The 23,817-nt window shown below is 36.0% G+C and overlaps 1 protein-coding gene across 1 annotated transcript; it reads left to right on the forward strand.

The window, feature by feature from the left end:
- Positions 1 to 3,344: 3,344 nt before the first annotated feature.
- Positions 3,345 to 23,216, forward strand: LOC101255057 (triacylglycerol lipase 1). Its single transcript, XM_004250606.5, has 9 exons — positions 3,345 to 3,719; positions 4,193 to 4,303; positions 13,336 to 13,476; positions 19,979 to 20,089; positions 20,186 to 20,329; positions 20,412 to 20,452; positions 20,543 to 20,619; positions 22,203 to 22,298; positions 22,712 to 23,216. The coding sequence occupies exons 1-9, from the start codon at positions 3,561 to 3,563 to the stop codon at positions 23,035 to 23,037; spliced, it is 1,206 nt and encodes a 401-aa protein (XP_004250654.1). The 5' UTR covers positions 3,345 to 3,560; the 3' UTR covers positions 23,038 to 23,216.
- The last annotated feature ends 601 nt before the right edge of the window (positions 23,217 to 23,817 follow it).

Genomic DNA, 23,817 nt, shown 5'->3' on the forward strand with positions numbered 1-23,817 from the left:
GCCAAGCGTGAAGTTTTTGGACCTGTAGTTCAAACACTTAATGATATTAAGTTTTTTGGTTGCAACTGGATTTTTGTATGAAAAAGAAATGAGAAAAATGAAATACAAAGGCATAAAGCACGCCTTGTGACACAAGAAATTTCACAAAGGCCTGATGTCGATTATGAAAAAACATACTCACCCGTTATGGATGCAATTACATTGCGTAATATCATTAGTTTCATAGTCCATGAACAACTTGTAATGCATTTGATGGATGTGGTTACAACCTACCTTTTTGGATCACTTGATAGTGAGATATACATGAAAATTCCTGAAGGATTTGTGATGCCTAAATCATGTAATTCAAAATCTCGAGAAATGTATTCAATTAAATTGCAAAAATCATTATATGTTTTGAAGCAATCTAGATGCATGTAGTATAACCGTCTTATTGAGTATTTAATTAAGTAAGGTTATACAAATGATGCAATTTGTCCATATGTGTTTATAAAGAAAACAATATCAAAATTTATTGTACTTGCTATTTATGTTGATGAGATAAGTCTTATTGAAACTCCAATAGAGCTTCAAAAGGCAATTGATTATTTAAAGAATGAGTTTGAGATGAAAGATCTAGGAAAGACAAAATTATGTCTTGGTTTGTAAATTGAACTTTTGACAAATGGTATTTTAGTTCATCAATCATCATACACAGAAAAAGTGTCAAAAATATTTTGTATGGATGACGCGCATCCATTAAGTACTCCGATGGTTGTTCATTCACTTGATGTGAATAAGGATCAATTCCGACCTCAAGAAAAGGATGAGGTAATTCTTGGTTCTGAAGTACCATATCTTAGTGCAATTGGTCACTAATGTATCTTGTTAATACTACAAGGCCTTATATAGCTTTTGCTATTAATTTGTTAGCAAGATATAGTCCTGCTCCTATTAGGAGACATTGAAATCAGATCAGACACATTTTGCGATATCTTAAAGGGACAACTGATATGAACTTATTTTATTCAAATAATTGTATCCCTAATCTTCTTGATTATGCTGATGCATGATATTTATGTGATTCACACAAAGCTCGATCCTAAACAGACAATGTGTTTAGATATGGTGGGACTGTTATATATTGGAGATATACAAAGCATTCAATCGTAGCCTCTTCATCTAATCATGCTGAGTTAATAGCTATTCATGAAGCAAGTAGAAAATGTGTGTGGTTAATGTTTATGATACATCTCATTAGAAAGAAATGTGGTTTAGAGTGTGATAAAGTATCCAACACTTTATATGAAGATAATGTAGCATGCATAACACAACTTAAGGGATGATTCATAAAAGGAGATAGAACAAAATACATTTCACCAAAACTTTTCTATACACATGAACTCCAAAAGAATGGTGATATAAATGTGCAACAGATTCATTCAAGTGATAATGTGGCTGATCTATATATTCACCAAGTCTCCACCAACTGCAATTTTCAAGAAGATGGTGCACAAGCTTGGAATGCGGAGATTCAAGTCTTTGGATTGATGTTCTCATTAGGGGGAGTTACTACACGTGGTACTCTTTTTCCCTTACGAGGTTTTGTCCCACTGGATTTTCCTTGTAAGGTTTTTAATGAGGCAACTTAGATGTGTATTAATAGATATATGTACTCTTTTCGTTCACTAGAGTTTTTCCTTTCTTAAAGTTCTTTTTGTAAGGTTTTTGACGAGACACATCATTTATGAATTAGACATTCATGTGAGTGTTATAAAGTATCTGTATTATTATAATGTCTGAGTGTTATAAAGTATTTGTATTATTGTAAATGTCTATCATGTGGAGTTCTTTTAGGATATAGTTAAGAATTCTACTTGAGGACCAAGTTAGATTTCCCCTATAAATAGAAGGATTCTCTTCATTCTAAAATCATCCCTCAAAAGAAATAATAAGTCTCTACTTTCTTCTACTTATTCTATAGTTTCATAACATTTGAAACAATTTTCATTCTTTTTAACATAACATTCTTTCTCCCCCCCCCCCCCCCCCCGTTAATTCTTGGATCTACGCTTATCTTTCAACTAGTCATTTTGTCATATCACAACAACTGTATTACACACACTTTATTTTTATTGTAAAAAAATGTCTAATAAAAATACGTTTTGAATAGATAAAAATATCAATAGGTACTAGTACTAATAAAAATGTCTAAATAAATTATACGGATAATTTAAAGGGATCACATATGACTTATGGCAACTATAAACCAAGTTGAGAGGTAATTTTTATCCTTTCTCCCATAATTTTACTTTGGTCATTAATTTGCCATAATGTGAAGCTTACGTGGCATCCACTTTTACTACAAATTTCATTTTATTCTTAGGCTTAAGTCATCTGCAGCCACTCAAAGTTGTCCGCACAATTCATTTAGACACCTCAACTAATCCTTGTGCCAATTGAACACTTTATTTGTTCAAAAGTCATTCCTATTAGACACAAAATGTCGATATGGAAAAAAACGTGTAATTCACTTTCTTTGAGCGCGTTAATTTATTAAAAATAATATTTTCCCTTTTTTTTCTTAATTTATCCCTTAAGATAATTTTATAAAAAATTAATTAACAAAAAAGAAGAAGGATAGTTGTCTTCTTCCCTCTTTCTATCATATTATTCTTTCACCATTTTTATCTCTTTTTTTTTAAACAGCACACCACATTCCCTCCACCTCTCTTTCTCTCACCGTCATTGTTCTTTCCTGCTTTCCTCTTTTTTCTTATATCGATTTTCGTCTCAAATATCTCGAAGAAGTTTCATTTACAATTATAAAAAAAATATATGAATAGATTTTTTTGGGCAAAAGTCTGTTAATTTTTTTCAATTCTAATAAATAATTTCTAATGTATAAAAGATGAAGACAATGAGTGAAAATTTTAATGCTATCGAAATGAAAGAGAATGCATATTTAGCTTGAATAGACAACAATGATGTGTCATTGTAGCTCCATTGAAGAGAAGAAAGAGATGGAGCGACACCAACTTCATGGAAAATCAGAAATGGGTTTCTGAAGGAGGAGGAAGAAAGTGGGAGGGTGGAGGCTTTAATTAAAAATAATTTTTTTAATTTTTAAAAATACTTTATGAATGTTTTAAAAAAATTAAATGTAATGCCACGTGTCATCATATTATTGGTAAAATTAATATGAATTCGCGTTTGAACTGCACGCGATTTTATTTTTCAATTGATTGTCAATTTGTGTCAAATAAGTTTAAATTTTTTAAGGTTTAAATGTTCAATAGCTACATTCCTTAATTAAAGTGTTTAAGTGGAATATGAGAACAACTTTAAGTGCTACGGATGACTTAGGCCTTGTTCTTAATAATTAATAGTTAACACACTTATCATATACCATTTTGAACCTCTTGGTGTGACAAACATTTTTTTAAATTTTGGGCTAGGATTGGGAAGTCAACAACAACTTGGTGTGGGATATAAAAAAGGACATGATTACCTCAGTCATCACCTTCTGTTGTCGTTGCTTTACAACCCCATGCTTCCATATCTCTTAGTCGCCGGAGTAAATGAATCATCCTCGGGCAGTTGCCGGTCTTATTATATTTCTCCTGTTCTCTGTCGGTAATTTCACCGCCGTTCCACAACTCCGGCGAAAGCCTCAAGTTACAGGAGGTCTATGCGCTCACCTCATACAATCTGCAGGTTTCCCTTGCACAGAGCACCAGGTACACTTTCTATCGCCTCCATCCATGTCTAGTGTATATATAACATGCGGATAATCTTCAGCATTAACATCTTTTTCCTCATAAATCTCCAATGTATGTGTGTTAAGACAAGGAGCGTTGGGTAAGCTAATTACTGATTAAAAATTGCAGTATAATGATTTATCTCGGCATTGGAATCGTTTGTGTGCCTCAATTAGGAGATTTAGTTACAGATGATACATGTATGGCTGATTTATTGATGATTTCGTTTTATCCAAATTGTGGATTTTTTCTTTCTTTCTGGAGTTCAGTTCAAATATCCTATGTGAAAGCTATGAAAATATGCAGTCGATGTACATAGAAATATATACATAGTGTTCCTTGAGATGATATTCTTTTACTTTATGCTGTATTCAATCATAATAGCCCTTGTGTGACACTTTTAGTCGCTGATTCAACTGATTTTTTTTTTGGTGTGTAATGAATCCATGTAGACTAAGACAAAGGATGGTTTCCTCCTTGGACTTCAACGTGTGTCATCTCGCTCAACAATTGTCAGAGGAGAAACGGGTCATCCAGTTCTGCTCATCCATGGACTCTTCATGGTAATGTTACTAGCAAATCTTGAACTTCGTTATTTGCTACCGTTTGAATACTAGGACTTTATTGCATTTCTGTAACATGTTTGGAACATACTTAAATTCTTATCTATATATATTCTTTGTCTCTGCCTAGCTTATTTGATTTTCAGCACAGTGTTCTGTTGTAGGATCTATGCACCGAATCTTATAATGATTGAACCAACCCAAGCAGCAATATTTCTCCAAATCAATCAGAATTTTTTCTTTGTCAGAAGTTAACTATATCTGAATATCGGGTCTTTACTGGTTCAATTGGCTTCAGGTATCACATTGTGGGATGACTTCATGTTCCTAAAAAAGACTGAAGCTTAAAGTTTGAAGGGATAGCAAGAAGTAAATATGTTCTTTTTGAGATAAAAGAGGCATTGTGTCTTCATGAAGGATATTGTATAAGAATGCTTTTGGAGAGATGCCTGTGTGGATAGCATCTTAGGTTAGGTGAAATAGGTAGGACGACGTAAAAGTTCAGCTGAAGCATCTTGAATAGCATTTAATCTCTTCATTTTCATAGATACTGGGGGTTACCGCCCGTGTCAGCACCGGCCTAACATGAAGAACAATTCTAGTATTTCAAAATTGAATAAAATAATGCCTTGTGTTGAGGCTAGTTGTGGTGTAGTCTAAGTTGTTGTCGTCTTTGATCATAAGACTGAGATCTGTTACATACTGAGACCTGTTACATAAGTAAGAGAATGTGAAGGACTAGTTCATGAAAATATTAGATTGGAAAAAGGATTGAATCACGGTTAGTTGTCACACATAAGCATAAGTAAACATCGTCACTTCTATTCTTAATTCATAATTAAATCACATAATCAATCATAAGAGTAGTTTATATATATATGGAAAGGATGCAATAAATAAGTTGAAGTGGTATAAACGTTCCACAGTTGTGTACAGGATCTCAAATACTTTTATTAGCTTTTCTTTGGTCATCTTCAGCCAAACATAAGTGTATCTCTTCTATTCTATCGCAATAATTTATTCACAGTTTTTTTAATGATATATTCCCTTCATCTTCTTTTGTTCCTGCACTTCTTCATTCTCTTTTTTAACTTCTCAATAGTATTGCGAGATCTTTTCATTTTATTATCTTCTCAACCGGTATTATAGTTTTCAGCTTTCCTTTTTCACCCTTCGCTCAACACTTAATCTTTTTCCATGTTCTTTGACCGCTTTGTTCCCCGTTTGAAACGTTTTGGAGTTAGAGAGTAACGCGTGGGTGACAAAAGAGTAGAATTCGTCTCTTTATCAGAAAGAATAGTAAAATTTTGCTATGAATTTAAAATTTTACTTTACAAGCTCACAGGTACTATAAATTATACTAAAAGCCTCACTCAAGTATACAAAAGCCTAAGTGGCTTTCTTTTCTTCCTGCTTTCTTTCATAAGGAGTAATCTAAGTTGATTCAAACACGTGAAACTGTGGTTCAAACAGCAAAAGAAAAATTATTTTCATACTAATTAGTTAAGTATTAATTAATCTGAAAAGTGACGGACATTTTAATAAAGCAAAAGCTTAAAGTGCAACAAAGATAGCCCGTGCCAGCATGGGCCCAATTTAAAGGACATTTTGAATAGTAAATGTCATGATTTGCTACCAATTAGAAAATGAATTGCATGTACCATAAGATGCAAACCGTAAACATACCAAGATTGAGAAGATAAGCTTATTACATATTTAGTGCTTGATGGATTGAGAAGATAAGCATATTACCTATTAACTGCTTGATGGTATTTGGTTTTCTAAGAAGTCAAAGTTTTACAAAATAGTTACGTACAGTATATTTACATAACAAAATGGGATGCAACCTCTCGGTTGTTGTGATCTTTGACCATAAAATTGGAACCTGTATTTGCGGGGTAAGTCGAAACAGAGATAAATTAGGACACATTGTCAAGTCACTTCCTTTGAAATTAAGCACAGAAAAAATGAGCACCTCATGTGATGAGAACTTTATTGCTTTGTCAGATTCCAGTTCAATGTTAGACTGTCATAATAAGATTAATCCTTCTAAGCTGGGTACAAAGCTTAGACATCAGGCATTATAGTTAATCACACAATGTCTGGATCCTTAAACTAGTACTCGTAACAACTCAAGCCTATCCTAAAATATTCCATCACAAAGTGAAATGTTATATAACTTCTTAGTTTAGAAAACAATGGAAGTAAAGTGAGCAAGAGAAACAAAATTTTTGTAGGTAGAAGAAAACCACAAACTGACAAAAACCACTAACTTTTAGCCCCTGTTCGTAAAGTTCTCATTTTCTTTTCTCTTCTTCCTTCATTCCAGAATCCAAAAAATAAAAGTATATCGAGAGAGTTAGCTCTGTCATTCACAAACCGAAAGACAGCGTGATGTAGATAAGAGAATTAGAAAATTACTACATGAGGCTTGGTTGACTATGATCTGGAAGAAGGCTTTCGGGTGAACAATTATGAAATGTATGGTAATAAGTTCCTCTTCAAATGCCCCAACAAGCACATGGCTGAGCAAACCTTACAAGTGCAGTGGAGTTGGAAGAATCAAACTTTCAGCTTGGAGTGGTGGAACCCAATGGTAGGGTCAGGGGTGTGTACCTAATAGTACAATGTCCACCAAAACTTGGATTAGAATTGTCGGAATCCCTTTGTATCTGTGGTTACAAAAAGTCTTCAAAGAAATTGGAACCCTATGTGGGTAATGGGTGGCCACACAAGAAGAAACAAAGCTGAAGAACCACATAAAATGGGCTAGAATCTTGGTTTCCAACAACGGGAGGAATATACCAGAAAAAGTCTTTACTTGGTTGGTAGTAAAAGAGGCAACACTAACTCAGGAGAATCTAATGAACATGGGCGGACCCACGTGGACTCCAGGGGGTTCACTTGAACCTCCTTGGCAAAAAATTACACATACATGGTAAATATTTTGAATTTATGTAGATATAATAATTTTGAACCCATCATGAACAAGAAGAAAGTTGTAGTGTAGTGGTAGATCGCGTCCAGGGTTTGAATCCCATTGAGGTCATTTTTATTTATGTTTAGCTTAAATAAATTGGCCCTCGCGTCGAGGGTTCAATCCAATTAATGTCATTTTCTTTTTAGCTTCTCTTCATTTAGTTTCAGGAAGCTTAAATAAATTGGCCCCCTCACGTCCAAGGTTCGAATCCCATTGAGGTCATTTTTTTCTTAACTTCTCTTCATTTAGTTTCAGGTCGAATCTTTCACGTTTTTTTTGGGTTAAAAAGAGTAGATTTAAACCCAAAAAAATCCAAACGTGGTGAAAGGTGTCTGCTAACAGAACTAACTTTTTGTACTTACAAAACTATATATACTACTTCCTTGGAGTTGTATTTTGTGGCTTATTCACACTTTAATACTTTACTTTTTGAACCTCTTTATGAAAATCCTGGATCCGCCACTACATTCATGAAGAGGGAATACATATGTAACCTAGATGCTTTTTTTGTGAGCAATAGGTAGGGACAATCAACCATCTGTTTCTTCGCTGCAGGGTGGTTAGACAACTTTGGAACTTGTTTGCCAGCTTCAGTGGCACAAGTTGGACCATGCCAAAGGGAAAGTCAAGCTATAGAAAGTTGGAACCATGAAGGTAGTGATAATACACACCAAAACAGATGGAGAATTGTCCCTACAGTGATTTAGTGGACCATATGGAAGGAGAGAAATTTGAGATGTTATGAGAGCATCAGTAGTCCCTTACACATGATTAAAATGAACTGCATTATCACTTTTTGCTATTAGTGCAGTTCTATATATGTAGATGATCCTATAATTATTATAGATATCCTATATTCTTTGTAAGATGAAGTAGGAACTAGTTTAGTTTTGTTGAGTATACTCAACTGTATGCAGCTCCATAATGTAAATTTGGGATCCCAACGTTTACTGCTGAATATTTATCCACAAAACTGTTACTTTTGTTAAAAAAATACCAAAAAGGCGATATCTGGAAATGACATTAAGTACTATTTTCCAATCTGGTCGGAAAGTAAAATCAGATCTGTAATGATAGAAAGAGTTTCTGAAGAAGAAAGGATAGACAAGGACCCACCCAGTTTTCCTGTTATCTAGAGGATGATAGATTGTTCCTGCTTTTGTGAAGTACAACAATCCCACTTTTCTAAGGATGTGTCAGCAATAGAATAAACGGAAGGGATCTATTCAAAAACTGCCAGAGTGTTTGAAAGAGGAGCACATGAGAAGCACGTGACCATTGTAAATTAAATTGAAAAATTGGGCCAACTTCTGAAGCCCAATAAAGAGACCATAGTTTCAAGAAAAGGTGGGCCTGATTTCTCAAGCCTAGTCATTTTTAATAACTCAAGCTATAGCAATGGTTTGGAACAGAATAGAGACATCTCTACTGAGACTCCAGAAGTTCAATATCTCCTAGGAACAGAGTCAGCAGCCATGCAGATTAGAAATCTATCGATTATTGAGGAGAGGGAGACAACGAATGTGTCGATAGAAGGCGTGTCAGAAGAAGTAATAGTAGAAGTTGAGCAGAAATTAATAGAAACAGCTGAGAGGGAGTTAGGGAGAAAGAGACCGACAATATCAAAAATAGATTAATTGAGGCTGGAAGAGAAACTAACTTACTATAAGGGGATGGGATATTGAGGAGGCAGAACCACTGCAAGTCCAGCAACAAGAATCAATAATATGCAAGGGAAGAGAAACATCATTGTGGGTGAAGCAGAATATAATCAAACTAGGCAAAGTTCTTAGAGCAGATTTTCGAGGACTTGAATAACAAGAGCTCTGGAACCATTTCTACAGGTTGATAGTTCTCGACAAGCCAGAAGAATAGAGAATATGAGTTTCTGTAAGAAGACATGATTTAGAGGTTCTCAAGAGCTAAAGAGTCTTGTGTCTTTTGATGTCAAATTCAAAAACAATGGGGATAGGAGCAAGGGGAGAAGTAAAACAAGCGGTAATTGATGAAGTTCAAACAAGTCTCATGGAATGTTAGGGGGTAGAACAATTCAGATAAAAGGAGATTGGTTTAGATTTTATTGATAGAATGGAATGTAGACATTATTTGTCTGCAAGAAACTAAACTAGAAGGGAATTCATATAAGGAGGTGAAACAAATTTGGGGAGGTAGATGGGTTAAATTTGCTTGCTTAGAAGCTAGTGGCACCAGAGGGGGTATACTATTGCTAAGAGGATTTGATGTGGCCAGATTTGGAGATGACTCACTTGCAATATGCTGATGATACTCTGATACTGTGTGATGCTGAAGAGGATCAACTCAAGACCTTGTGGGTGATTTTGGTACTTTTTGAAGGGATTTCTGGGTTGCTCATTAATTGGAGGAAAAGTTTCCCTATATCCAATCAATGAGGTGCAAAACATGGAGATTTTGAATGATCCCAGGTGAGGAATACTGGTATCTACCCACCATCTATCTGGGGATGTCATTGGGAGCAAAAACACAATCAACTGAAATATGAAATAGCGTAATTTAATGGTGTGAAAAGAAGTTGGCAAGATGGAAGACTTAGAACCGTTCCAGGGAAGGCAAACTAACTCTTATCAATTGAGTCCTTGATTCACTCTCAACCTACATGATGTCTATTTTCCCCATTTTGGATGAGGTTATTAATAGATTGGACAAGGGGAGGAGGAAGTTTCTCTGGCAAGAAAACAATGAAAGGAAGGGTTATAATCTGGTCAAGTGGGAAGCAGTAATAATTGAGAAAAGACAAGGGGATTGGGAATTAAGAACTTAAAATTTCCAAAGCAAGTCCCTTGGAATGAAGTGGTCATGGAAGTATAGCCATGAGAACCAGACTCTATGGAGGAATGTTATTAATGCTAAGTATGTAGAGGAAGACCACTTGATGATGAAAGAAATAACAACACCCCATGCAGCTTTATGGAGGTCTATTAGAATATTGTGGAGTGAATTCAAAACCAACATTAAGGTTAAAGTTGTAAATCGGGCTAAAACTGATTTTTTGAAAGATGAATGGCATGAGGCAGGAAGACTGGAAAATCTGTTCCCAGATATTCATGCATTAGTCTCTCATCAGCAAGACCATTGTAGAATTTTGGACATCCCTTGGATGAAGATTCAACTTTAGAAGGCATCTAAATGACTGGGAGTTCCAATGAGTTGCAGATTTGTTCAATATTATCGAACAGTTCAATGGACTGGAGGTAGGTCAAGATACCTTAGGGTGGAAAGGTAATAAGAAGGGTCAGTTCAATGTAACTAATGCTTACAGGTGGATGAATCGATCACCTCAATGCATAAGCAGTTGGTCATGGAAAGGCATCTGGAAAAACAAAAGTCCACACAAAGTAGCCTGCTTTATCTGGTTGCGACTTGCTAACCAAGGAAGCAACTCTCGCGCAAGACAATCTGATGAGGAGAAGGATACCATTTTGTCCTAGGTGTTTTTTTTTTTTTTGTGGAAATGGCTGAGACAGTTAATCATTTATATCTTCATTGCAAAGTCACTGGACAGCTATGGAGGATTTTCCTAAATCTCGAACAATCTCATGGACTATGCCTGAAAATATTACCGGAGCAACCCAGAGCTGGGAGGAAGCTGGTGTGCAAGAAAAAAACTGAGATGTATGGAGAATTGTCCTTGCTTGTATCTGGTGGACAATTTAGAAGGAGAGAAATTCTAGATGTTCTGATAGCATAGAGGATAGTATGCAAAAGATTAAGCCAAATGTCTTTTGTTACCTGTGCTTTTGGTGTAATCAAATATATTCAAATGACACTATGTCCATCATTGATGTTCTAGATTCAATTTAGATAGGAGTTGCAGGATTTTGAAGTAAAATTTGTAAATATGGTTTTCAGTACAAAGGTTGTACTGTTTGTGAGAAATATTTGAAGTTACTTGTTCGAAAAAACGAAATTTTACTATTAAACAGAACAGTGGAAAAACAGTTTTGAATGTCAATGTAGGAAACTCACCCGATTTGGATATCTTGCAGATAGTATAGAGCTGCCACCTCCTGCCAAAATAAACGGATGAACTTTCAATGATAGAGGCAAGTTTCATGAATTTTGATTTCTATGGAAATTCCATGATAATTTATTGAGACTAATTGAAATCCGATGAGGAAAAAGCTAAAGCTGTTTCAAATAAAAGTAATGAGTCTCTCATGAGAGGAAATTTTGCTCGCTTGAAACACTAGCAGCCTCATAGGTCGATCCATTAATTAACTTGATGATAATTACGCGGGCAATACGATACTATATGCTCGTTAATCTGCGCTGGCAGGGCCTCTTTCCTATCATCTTACATCGACCTTTATAATTTTGGTTCAATATTTCAACAACACTAGTCTATTTGCTAATTTAAAATTTGAATTATATGTTTAACATTGATTAACATGCATATATGTCAACATATTTCAGCTTCTTTAGCCTCTGACTCAATCTCTCAACTTATGGTTTCAGTCTTGCTGTTTCCTCCAACAATCCTTGTTGGGTTTCAAGAGGTTCATGAGTTGCTGTTTTGCATGTATTAATCATTGTTGGATCCTTGAAAGCATTCACTTTCACTGCTCAAAAATTTTATAGATAACCAAAGGGATAAAGCATTCACTTTGAAATTATAATTAAATCGGAAAAGGGTACTTGTTTGGTGAATTACAGAGAGAAAGGCATGTATACAATGCATGGAAATGGAAATCAAGGCTTATCACTTTGGCAAGCTGAAATGAGGAAAATACCCTCACTTTTCAATTGAATGACAAATAAGTAGACATGTTGATACCGTCCTTTCTTTTATATAGAAATAAAGAAACAAAGCAAATGATGTGTGAGTAGAATAGTTTTGTTAATCTCAAACTAGCTCAATCTTATGAGATGTATTGTATGGTGGTTTAATGTTTTATCTGCTGTATTGCCTTAATTTTGAAGTACCTTCTTGGTACTCAACAATCAATTATATACCTTATCTTATAATTTTTTTATCTGCTATTTGACCTTACTTCATTAGGAAACGCAACTCAAAGTTAATGTTTTTGGATCTTAGTGTTAGTGTTCCACATGGACTGAGGGAGCGCGTTGTTGTTTCCTTGTATGGTTTTGGGTAATCCTCATCTCAATAGCTTTAGAAGTTAAGGTCAAGGATGCACAATTGAGTTTGAGTTAAAATTTTAAATTCAGGGTTTGAGGGTATGGTTGTTCAGGTTCATTTTCTTTTGCATATATTCAGGATTTAATGATTAATAGTAAGATAGTGGAATGTAGAATAAAGGCGTTCAGAATATTTGCAGCTTTTATGTTTTGGAGTCTCAATAAATTGAGCATTTATGTAGCAATACATCGTGTTCAGTGACTTTATATGAGAAACAATATTCTTTGGCACTCAGGTAATAGTAGCAGTAAAGAAGTCATGCTCTGTTTCTTCAGTTAGCTTGGATCCTTGGTCGCCACAACATGCTATAAACACATTTCCCAGAATAATCAGTGAGAAACAAATTTATTACTACAACAATGTCTATTTTGGCCATTTTCTAGTACAATCACGATTCTCTATTATGAGCGGTGACTAACCTCAATCATATGGGAACTTCAGCCTTGAAAGTTCCGATCATTTTATATTCAGCTAGTACTGCTTCCACTGATACGTTTCTTTGCATGTAAGGAACTTATGTAGATGCTCAATTTAGATAATTTTAAATCATCTGAAGAAAAAGGAAGTGTTTGAAATACTCTCAAGCTGTATCAGGACACACAGCTCAATTACTAGTGTTAACCATTTCCGAATTCACCTAAGGTAGCATACCCATTTTTACTAGTCATTCGAAAAGTAAGAGTTAAGTTGGAGTTCTTTAAGGTAGCAAGCCCCTGTTTACAAGTCATTTGAATTGTAACATTACAGTTTATAGTTCTTTGCTTGAAGCATATCTATCCTACAAGTGAGTGCAGAGCGATAGCATTTATGGTACAGTCGATGACTGATTTATTCCCCAACAACTGACCTTTTGCAGAATCTTGATTTATGCAGGCAGGTGATGCATGGTTCATGAATTCTGCTAGTCAGTCATTGGGCTTTATCCTTGCTGATCAAGGTTTTGATGTCTGGGTTGGAAATGTGCGTGGCACACGTTGGAGTCATGGGCATGTATCTTTATCAGTGAAAAATAAGGTATTATTTCTATCTTATGTATGTATAGTGTATGAACAATTTTCTAGTTTTGCATATGTTTATCCTTCATGAAGTAGTCTAGAAGCTGCCAGGAATCATACTTGATGGGTTCAACCATTATTCTTTAGCACTGAATCCATTGCACAGTGGAATTATGGGTTCATATATTTTTCAAAAATTTAGTGATCTTTTACCTATATATCTATACACTGTTTGAAAAAATGATATATTCAGCTGAACACATTCATTTCATATTGCATCCACCACAGGCATTTGTTTTGGCGTGCCACGGCCAAGCCTTTGTTTTCCTGCCTTTTTAAGGGGTCGGCTATCTGTGACATCGGAAGTAAAAGGCTGAATCATGGAAAGTCTACTCTGACCCTGGTGGTTTTATTTGGTGATGATAATAATCACTTTTTGCCTCTTAAATTATCTGCAAATTTTTTTGCAAAATTGAGGGAGAGAACACTGTATATACGAGTCAAATGATAAGCCGAGCAGTTCCAGAGAAGGAATCTAACTGTGTGAAGCTGATATGCTCAACTGGAACAACCCCCAATGGAGTTAAATTGTCTTGAAGTTTAAATTTTTAGATCTGTTGTACACGGGAATATGGGTACATGATCCGGGCTTAGGCTATTATGTCATATAATAACAGAAATTGAAAAACAAGAAACAAGAGTAATGTCAAATATGCTCAATTAGGCATGTACCAAACATAAGCTGCACTCTAAGTTACTCTGCAAACAGATCTTGCGGAAGGAAAAATGGAGGAACTATTTTATTGATCTCTTTTATGCTTCAACTGGAAAAAGAATACAAGCTTGACTATATATAGTCTACAATAAGCTCATTGAACTGTCATCTTTCCTCTAATCTAACCGACTCAAATTAGACAGCAACAACTCCACTAACAGTCCACTCACAGTGACTCTAACTAACTAACTAACTTTGGCTAGTTTTAATACTCCCCCTCGAGCTGGAGGGTGAAAAATATCGAGAACCCCCAGCTTGGATAATAAGAAACTGTGTTGTGCCACTCCAAACCTTTTTGTCAACAAGTCTGCTAGCTTAAACTTAGTGGACACATGAACTGGATGTATGAGGCCTTCCTTAAGCTTTTCCGTAACAAAATGACAGTCGATGTCGATGTGTTTTGTGCGTTCATGGAATTCAGGATTGACATTAATCTGCATAGCTGCGTTGTAATCAGAGTAGAGCTGTATAGGAGTCAATACATTCACACATAAGTCCTTCAGTAATCCAACCATCCAGATGACTTCAGCAACTGCAGCAGCCATGCTGCCATATCTGCTTCTGCTGAGCTACGACTTACAGTTTGTTGCTTCTTGGATTCCCACGAAATCAATGAAGCACCCCTGTGATTGATCTCCTCGTATTAGGACATCCAGCCCAGTCGAGACACAGTGTACTTCCAGATTTTCTGTGGGACCTTTTCTCAGGAATATGCCCAACCCTGATGAACCTTTAACATATCTTACCACTGCCATCCAATGTGATTGCTTAGGCTGCTGCATAAACTGTCTCATCAAATGGACAAAACAAATGTCTGGCCTACTAATTGTCAAGTAAATCAATTTCGCAATGAGCTTTTGATATCTGCATGTGTCTTCAAATAAAGGATGGGTATGTGCAGTTTGTTAACCAACGTAGTTAGCAATGGGTATGTGCAGTTTGTATAACCAACGTCGTTAGCAATGGGTATGTGCAGTTTGTTACAGATTTAGCAGAAGTACTATAATCATTGAGCCATATAGGTGGTTTAACACTTCTTGAAGACCTTCTTGGGATAACTGGAGGTGGAACCACTTGTGCATCCTCAGGAAAATCTGCATGAGCAACTTCATTGATGGTTGTAGGATACCCTGGTGGATCTTCATCAGCACCTGCAAGTTCGGTAGCTCATGAACTTGTGGGTGTAGTGGTCTCAACAGACAACTTGTACAATTTCTTGCATGATTGTAGCAGGAATGCAAACATTTTCCTGAGTATGATTTTCTTCAACAGCCAAATCATTTGCAGCCCCAAGTGGTGTGACAGCAAACATATCTTCAACCTCACAATGTGTTCAATCCTTAAAAGGAAACACTGTTTCTTTGAATGTTACATCTCTGCTGAAAACAGAAGTCCAATATCACATTGATATAACCTGTATCCCTTTTGGTTCTTACAAAAAACCTATTGTGACTGCTCTTCTAGCCCTTTCTTGAAATTTATCACCTCTAGGCAGCACACTAGCAAAACAAAGACATGCAAAGACTTTTAGGTGATCAATCTTCGGCTGTTTCCCAAATAACATCTCATATGGTGATTTGTCATTTAAAACCAGTGAAGGTAGTTTGTTTATATGATAAACAGAAGTTCTTACACATTCCCCCTACAATCTGATGGGTATTCCACTCTGAAACTTCAAGGCTCTAGCCACCTCAAAAATGTGTTTGTGGTTTCTTTGAACTAGCCCATTTTGTTGAGGAGTGTAAGCACAACTAGTTTAATGAACGATTCCTTTTGAACGAAATAAATCAACACATTGAGAATTAACAAACTCCCTACCATTATCAGATGGAAACATTTTAATAGACACAGCAAACTGATTCTTTATCAATGATTCTAAATTTCACAACACAGTGAACACTTCACTCTTTGACTGAATTAAGCAGAATATATACTGTAGTTATCTACCAATGTAACAAAATGGTGTTTCATGTCATATGTAGGACTTTTATAAGTCCCCCAAACATCCAGGTGGACAAAATCAAAACAGGCTATAGTTTTTGTGGTACTATTTCGAAGTTGAAGTCTATGTTGCTTAGATAATGGGCATATGTCACAGGTTTCATGGACATGGGAATGCACTTTCCTGGGAAGAGAGGAAATGTGTTGCAGAGCGTCACAAGATGGATGTCGAAGCCTGCAATGCCATAAAGTATCTTCTACACTCCTAGAGATCTTAGTTGAAAGATTTGTTGATGTATCTGATGTTGGACTAGTGATACATTCTTTGAGAATGTATAAGCCTTCTCTTTCCTTACCAATCCCCATGACCTTGCCATTGGAGAGTGCCTGTAATATGCAGAAATCAGGGAAGAAGGCAACACCACAAGATAGTTCTCTGGTTAGCTTGGATACTGAGAGTACATTGAATTTAAACTTAGGAACATGCAACACATTGTGTATAACTTGATCTCCCATAATTTGTCTTTCTTACATTGTTGATTTGAGACATGTCACCTGTAGGAACCTGGACATAAAAACAACATGTGGACTTTTAAGTGAGTAAGAAGTTCCTTAAATGGAGTAACATGATGAGATGCACTTGTATCAATTATCCAGTCATGCACTAAGGCACTGGACAGTAAAGCAGGGATACCTGCTAGATTAGCTGAATACTGTGATGACTCTTCGTTTCCCATCATGTGCAACATCTGGTCATATTGACGATCATTGAAATGGCCCTGTGAGGAGGAGGACCTCTGCTAAAATGTAAGTGGAATTAGCTCAAGGACTGAACCCTGATGAACCACCTCTAGCAGCAGGCCTAGGTGGTCGATAACCACGTGAGATATGTTGAAATCGACCCTGAGGTCTGTATCCAGTGGGCTGATTCTGAGTATTCCCAAAAGAGTTGGAATCATCAGCTTGAACACCTTCGTTAGAAATAGAATATCATGCACCATCATTACTATTGGCCCTCTTATGACTCTGGAATCCAGGAGGATAACCAATCAAGCGATAACAATAGTCCTTTTTATGGTTTCGATCCCCACAACATTCACAAAAAAGTTAAACCTCTGAAGACCACCCGAAGTTCCAGGTTCCTTCTTAGGAGATGGTTTATAGGTTTGTGATTTCTCTGCTACTCCTTCGCATCAACCACACCTAAAAGTTCTTCGGCTCTCCTCTTGTGATACTACAGCCTAAGCTTCATTCACGGTAACAATAGGATTCCTTTCCAGAATATTACTTTGAGTTTGACTATAACTTTCATTTAGGCCCATAAGAGAATGCAGCAGTCCTTGAGATCTGAAATGCTCCAAATAAGGTCGTTATTCCCCACAGTCACACTAAGGCAATGGTGCCATGATATCTAATTCATGCCATGAATCCTTGAATTTAAAGTAATAAGTAGTTACAGAATCCATACCTTGCCGTAAGGTTGCAATATCAGTCTAGAGATGGTAAATTCTCGTTTAATTCAATCGAGCAAAACACTCCTTGGAAGCAAGCCAAACTCGTTTCACATGTGATGCATATAGGATCTTCGGCCTTAGTTCAGCTGCAACCATACAACCGATCCATGAAAGGACAATTGCATTACAGTTTTCCCACAATCCAACCAGTTCACCTTTGTACTGATGCTTTGAACATGTTCATCGATGAATCCCAGCTTGCCTTTGTCTCGAAGAGCAAGCGTCATCGATCGACTCCATAGTGTATAATGACTGCTCCAGGTGAATCCGAAGCTTGAAGAAACAGTTGATGATGATGATCAACCACAACAACAGGCTCATTCTGCTTCATGAATTGACATGGTGATGTAGAGTTCTCACTATGCAGATCTCAAATTGCACAGCAAATTACAACGAAAATGACGACAGATTGCTCTTATACTATGTCAAATTATGCTTAATTAGGCATTTATCAAACATGACTGCACTCTAAGCTACTCTGCAAATAGATCTTGCGTAAGGAAAAATGGAGGAACTATTTTATTGATCTCTTTTGTTTTGCTTCAACTGGAAAAAGAATACAAGCTTGACTATATATACTCTACAATTAGCTCATGCAACTGTCATCTTTCCTCTAATCTAACCGACTCAAATTATACAGCTAACAACTCCACTAAAAGTCCACTCACAGTGATTCTAACTAACTAACTCTGGCTAGTTTTAATAAGTAACAATACGACTACTAGAATAGAAAGCAAGTCAATACACTCCTACCTACTAGTATGGGCACACTCCTACCTGCTACCCTTCTACCCTAATCTGTGTCCTTCACACCTTCTCATCTATGGTCATGTCCTCAGTGAGCTAAAAACTGTGTCATCTCTTGTCTAATCAGCTCTCCCAAAACTTCTTGGGTCTACCTCTACCTCTCATGAACCCATTCATAGTCAACCTCTCACACCTCCGCACTGGCATCCGTGCATCTTCTCATCACATGCCTGAACTATTGCAACATCACTTCCAGCATCTTTTCTTCCACTAAAATCACTCCCACTTTGTCTCGGACACTCATTTTTAGTCCTATCTCTTCTAGTATACCCACACATCCATAGTGGCATGCTCATCCTCATCACAATGTCTCATTCAGAATGTGAAGGAGGTCAGAACATATGCTTGACCATTCCTGGGGATGGTCAAGGCGGTTGGGGAGAATATTTTATTTCTATTAATGGTTCTGATGGATTAGAAGGGACGGGTACTAGGGACTTTACTAGGCCAGTGGATGGATTTTCTCTTGGGGGGGAGGGGGGTCGTTATGGAGGGGAATAAAATCTCCAAGTTGGCGAAGGATAAGTTGGTTCTTCCTTTGCAAAGAGATATGTGAGGATGTGGATCATATTTTACTACATTGCAATTAGCATTGAGGTTATGGTGGGATATCTTTAGTTGGTTTAGCATTTCCTGGGTGTTACCTTGATCTGTGATGGTTGAAGGAGTTGTTGTTCAGCTGGAAGAGTGGAGCTATGAGAATAAGACACAATGCTTGGAATAACACTGCCTTTGCGTTGATGTGGATCATTTGGAAAGAGAGAAATAGGAGAACTTTTGAAGGGGTGGAGACGAGCTTTGCTCAATCAAGGAGTAGTTTTCGATCCCTTATTTTCCTTAGGTGTACCCATGTAGTTCCTATTCCTAGAGGATTGGGAGGTGTTTGGGAGCCCATATTTTGTAGGTTCTCCGTTTTTGGCTTATCTCTTGTATATGTGGCCTTGTTATCATCAATGAAATACTTTACTTGATTTAAAAAAAGAGTTAAGGAGCAGTTAGAGAAATAACACAATGCATAGCATGTAGAGATTAAGATATATTCAGCAAATGAGTAGATAAATCGTGCACTTTTAGTATGTAATGTAGTAAAAAATCATCAACAATTTGCATATGATACACAAGTTTTTGAGAATTCAAGTTGGCTTAACAACTCTGTTTGAAAGTAGAAATATGATGTTCTTCTTTCCACATCAAATCTTCATAGATAACCTAAGTCATATGGTATAGTTTTTCTTACTTTTTTTGCCAGTTTAATATACTTGTACTAATGCCAGTGAACTCGTTTTCATGCTTCACCAATATATTTTTCATATTGGACAGAGAATGTGTCAGTGATTGCCAGATATTTCATGCTTTTCATTGTTCCTATGAAAATATAAATTATTACAGAAATCATATATGCGGTTCCTAATGATGTGCTAGTTACCAAATAAAGACAACTGTTTGTATTGGAAATGTCTTACATCCTCTATTAATTGTCTTAGGAATTTTGGGACTGGAGCTGGCAAGAGTTGGCTCTTTATGATCTTGCAGAAATGATTCGATATGTAAATAAGATCACTAAAGCAAAAATTTTTGTAGTAGGACATTCACAGGTTTGATTATTTCTTAGCATCTATGTCTTATGTAACTGTAAGGTTTTCTATCATTGACATAGCATCTTATGGTTCTTTTCCTCATCTTATATTCAGGGAACAATCATGTCTCTTGCTGTTTTTACTAAGCCAGATATTGTGGATATGGTCAAAGCTGCAGCACTCCTTTGCCCTATATCATATTTGGATCACATCACCTCTGATTTTGTGCTTAGATTAGTCAAAATACGTCTTGATGAGGTGAAGAAATAGTGGCTCGCCATGATAGACTCACTATATATATGACTTAAGAAATACTGACAAATTTTATGGTATGCATTAGGTAATTCTTGCGTTGGGGATCCATCAACTTAATTTTAAAAGGTTCTGCAGAATCTTTCACTTCTTTATCCAGTGTTCTTATGACCTTCTAGTGCCTTTCTTTAAACTTTTGACACATTATAATTTTTGCAGTAATATGGGAACTCAAATCATGGATATGATGTGCGATGGGCATATTCACTGTGACATCTGGCTTAGTGCTATTACAGGTTCTTTATCATACATTCTCCATTTCCAGGCATTTCCTACTTACAACCTGTTTGGCTCAACTTAAAAGCTGGTCAAATTGACTTAAAAGCTGGTTTTTGACTTATTTAGCTGTTTGGCAATACTCAAAATAACTTATTTTAAGTTAAAAAAAACTTATTTTAAGCCAAAAGTTAAAAGCTGGGTTAGGGGGTCCTTTTTTTTTTAGCTTATAAGTTGTTTTAAGTTGACCACATTTTTATTTTCTTCGTCTTAATATTTTTATACAATCTCCAAATTACCCATATAACCCTAACATTTCTTTCTTCCATTTTTCCTTTTTCACGTTTGACATAACAACTTCAGCATTTTTATCCAAACACATAACTGCTTATTTTAAAAATAAGTTTCAGCACTTTTAAAAGTACTTTTTTAAAGCTGCTTTGATTAAGTCCATCCAAACGGGCCCTTATTCTGTACAAGTTCTCTATTGTACTTTTGAAAGGATTGTATAAACCTATTCATGTTCTAACACTCCCCTCAAACTAGTGCATACAATTCATGTAGCAAGCTTGTTACAAATGTAATTAATACGACCAATGAGGGGCTTGGTGAGATATCTGAAAGTTGATCACTCGACTTCACAAAATTGGACAATCAATCTCAATGTGCTTGATACCATGTGAAAAATAGAGGAAAAGAATATAATTGAATTGTTGTTGTTGTTTACATTATTACATTGGGACCCTATTTATAGACCCTGGAATACAATCCTTTACCAAGTAGAATACTAGTTAGTATTCCTATTTCTATTTCTATTACAATTCATATTCTAATAGAATTGTATAGACCTATTCTTATGCTAATAGGATTGTATAAACCTATTCCTATTCTAATAGGATTGTATAAAGCTATTCGTGTTTTAACAGAAATAATTTCTAGTCACACGAATATCTATAACTACAAGTTTCAAAAGTCTTTCATTCTCAAACTCCGTGTCAAGTCAAACGAACTCATATATATTGGGACGGAGGGAGTAAGATTTAGCTATATTAGGCAACAATTCAGTTTTGATATAACATGATTAGGCAACTTTACCGTGAATAGTATCCGGAAATCAACAACGATAGGAATTGCTGGAAGTAATGTAACACGATTTCTTAACTACATAAGGATTGAAAGATTGTTCCTAAGCATTTTCAAGCTTTCTGCCTAACCATATTTATCAACAGTGGTTGAAAAACAAATAACCTGAGCAAGTTTGCTTGAAGTACTTGATAGTCATGCTTAACTTCATGCATAGCATATTGGCTTATCCTTATATAGCAGGTTGTTTATTTATATGGTGTACTGGGCTTGGTCATGAAAATCATTATGAAATATTTCATCCCAAAGTGGAATTTTTTTTTCTTGGCTTTGTACTATTCAGTTCACATTAGTTTTGTTTCATTATTTTATTCAACATTGATACTTCTTATCGTTATTGATGGTAGTATTGGCTGCTTTATATTTTTTTCCTGTCTTCTGAATGAAGCACTGAACTATCTCAAAAGCATGAACTGTACTATGTCTTTCCGTACTTTCTTGATGATCAATATTCATGCAGGCAAGAATTGTTGTTTCAATGATTCACGGATTGATTTCTATCTTGAATATGAACCTAACCCATCATCCTCGAAGAACTTGCATCATCTCTTTCAGAGTACGTACAAATTTTCAGATTATGCAAAATATAGTATGCTATTATTACTTATTTTTTCAAGTGGGATGGGAAGTAGTAAGTTTAACCCCTGGGGTTGGGATGACAAGGACTGGATGTCAGATCTAGTTTACATCTAGAACCTTGACCACTAAACCAGTACTTTGGGTTTTGTCTCCTATCCCTTTTCATCTCAATTTCTTGAATTAACTATTTTTATAGTTCATTTTGTCAGTATCTCCCGAACAAGGTATAAATGAGGACTCTCCTCCTCTTGGGCTCTGTTTTACATCCTTAGTTTCACAAAATATGTCGATGATACTTGTTATGATTTGTGCTACTTTGAGTGTGTTCATGCGTAGTGTAACTGCTCATATTGTCATTCTGGCTTATTTTCCTGATCCAAAATTTTGCAGTGATCCGTAAAGGGAGTTTCGCTATGTATGATTATGGAATGTGGAAGAACCTCATGCGCTATAAACAACCAAAGCCCCCAGTATTTGATATCAGCCAGATCCCCACATCATTGCCATTGTGGATGGGTTATGGGGGCAATGATGCGTTAGCAGATGTCATTGACGTCCAACATACACTAAAGGGGTTGAAATCCAAGCCAAATCTGCTTTATATTGAGGAATATGGTCATATTGACTTCCTCCTGAGTACAAGGGTAAAAACAGATGTTTATAACGATATGATTAGATTTTTCAATTCTGTACAAAAGGTTAGCAGTTTTAAATAGTGGCTGATTAGTATGTCTCATGTGTGGTGGCCCTGGCCTCTTCCTTGTCCATACTCTATAGTCTTGTACATAGGATGATGATGTAGCTCGTGCTACCTCTTTGGATCCAAATAGTTTCTGGCAAATAAAGTGTGTATATAAATCATTACCAATCATTGTTGTAAAAGTGTGGTTTAAAAGTGTGCAGCTCTATCAGTTCAGTTTTTAGGCAAACGCTACTTCCCAAACACATCATGTTTGTATATGGTATTGCATTCCTGATCATTGTTGTAAGGAATTTGCTACCTGATGGCTTTTCCACTGCTTAATACTCTCTGCCGCCTATTGTCAAAAACAGCCTGTCATTTCCACAACTTTAGAAATGTCTTTTTCGAAGCTGCTGAGGAAACATTGAGGTTTGCTTGGTATTGAGGAAAATATTTTTTTATTTCTTATGTTTGGTTGGTCAGTTTTTTTAAAAAAAATTTCTTAAAATTAAGGAAATTAACTTCCCTAGTGGAGTTGACAAAATAAGTTTCACAATTGAATTGGACATTTATTGTGTGCTACCCACCCTTCAACACACATCAACTCAACTCTACCTGGGTAGCCTCCATCCTCACCAGTACCCCCTACCCTCAGTTCCATCTTTCACAATATTTGTTTAGACTATACACAAACATTTTTAGGATAATATGTTTTGCTTATATACTACACACAGAAAATAAATAACAAACTCACCAATTTTCTTAAAATATATTTTCCTTTATACTTAGCCCACCTTGAGTGATCTCTTTTGGT

This window comes from Solanum lycopersicum, chromosome 11 (assembly GCF_036512215.1).
Source record: "Solanum lycopersicum chromosome 11, SLM_r2.1".
Classification (NCBI taxonomy): Eukaryota; Viridiplantae; Streptophyta; class Magnoliopsida; order Solanales; family Solanaceae; genus Solanum; species Solanum lycopersicum.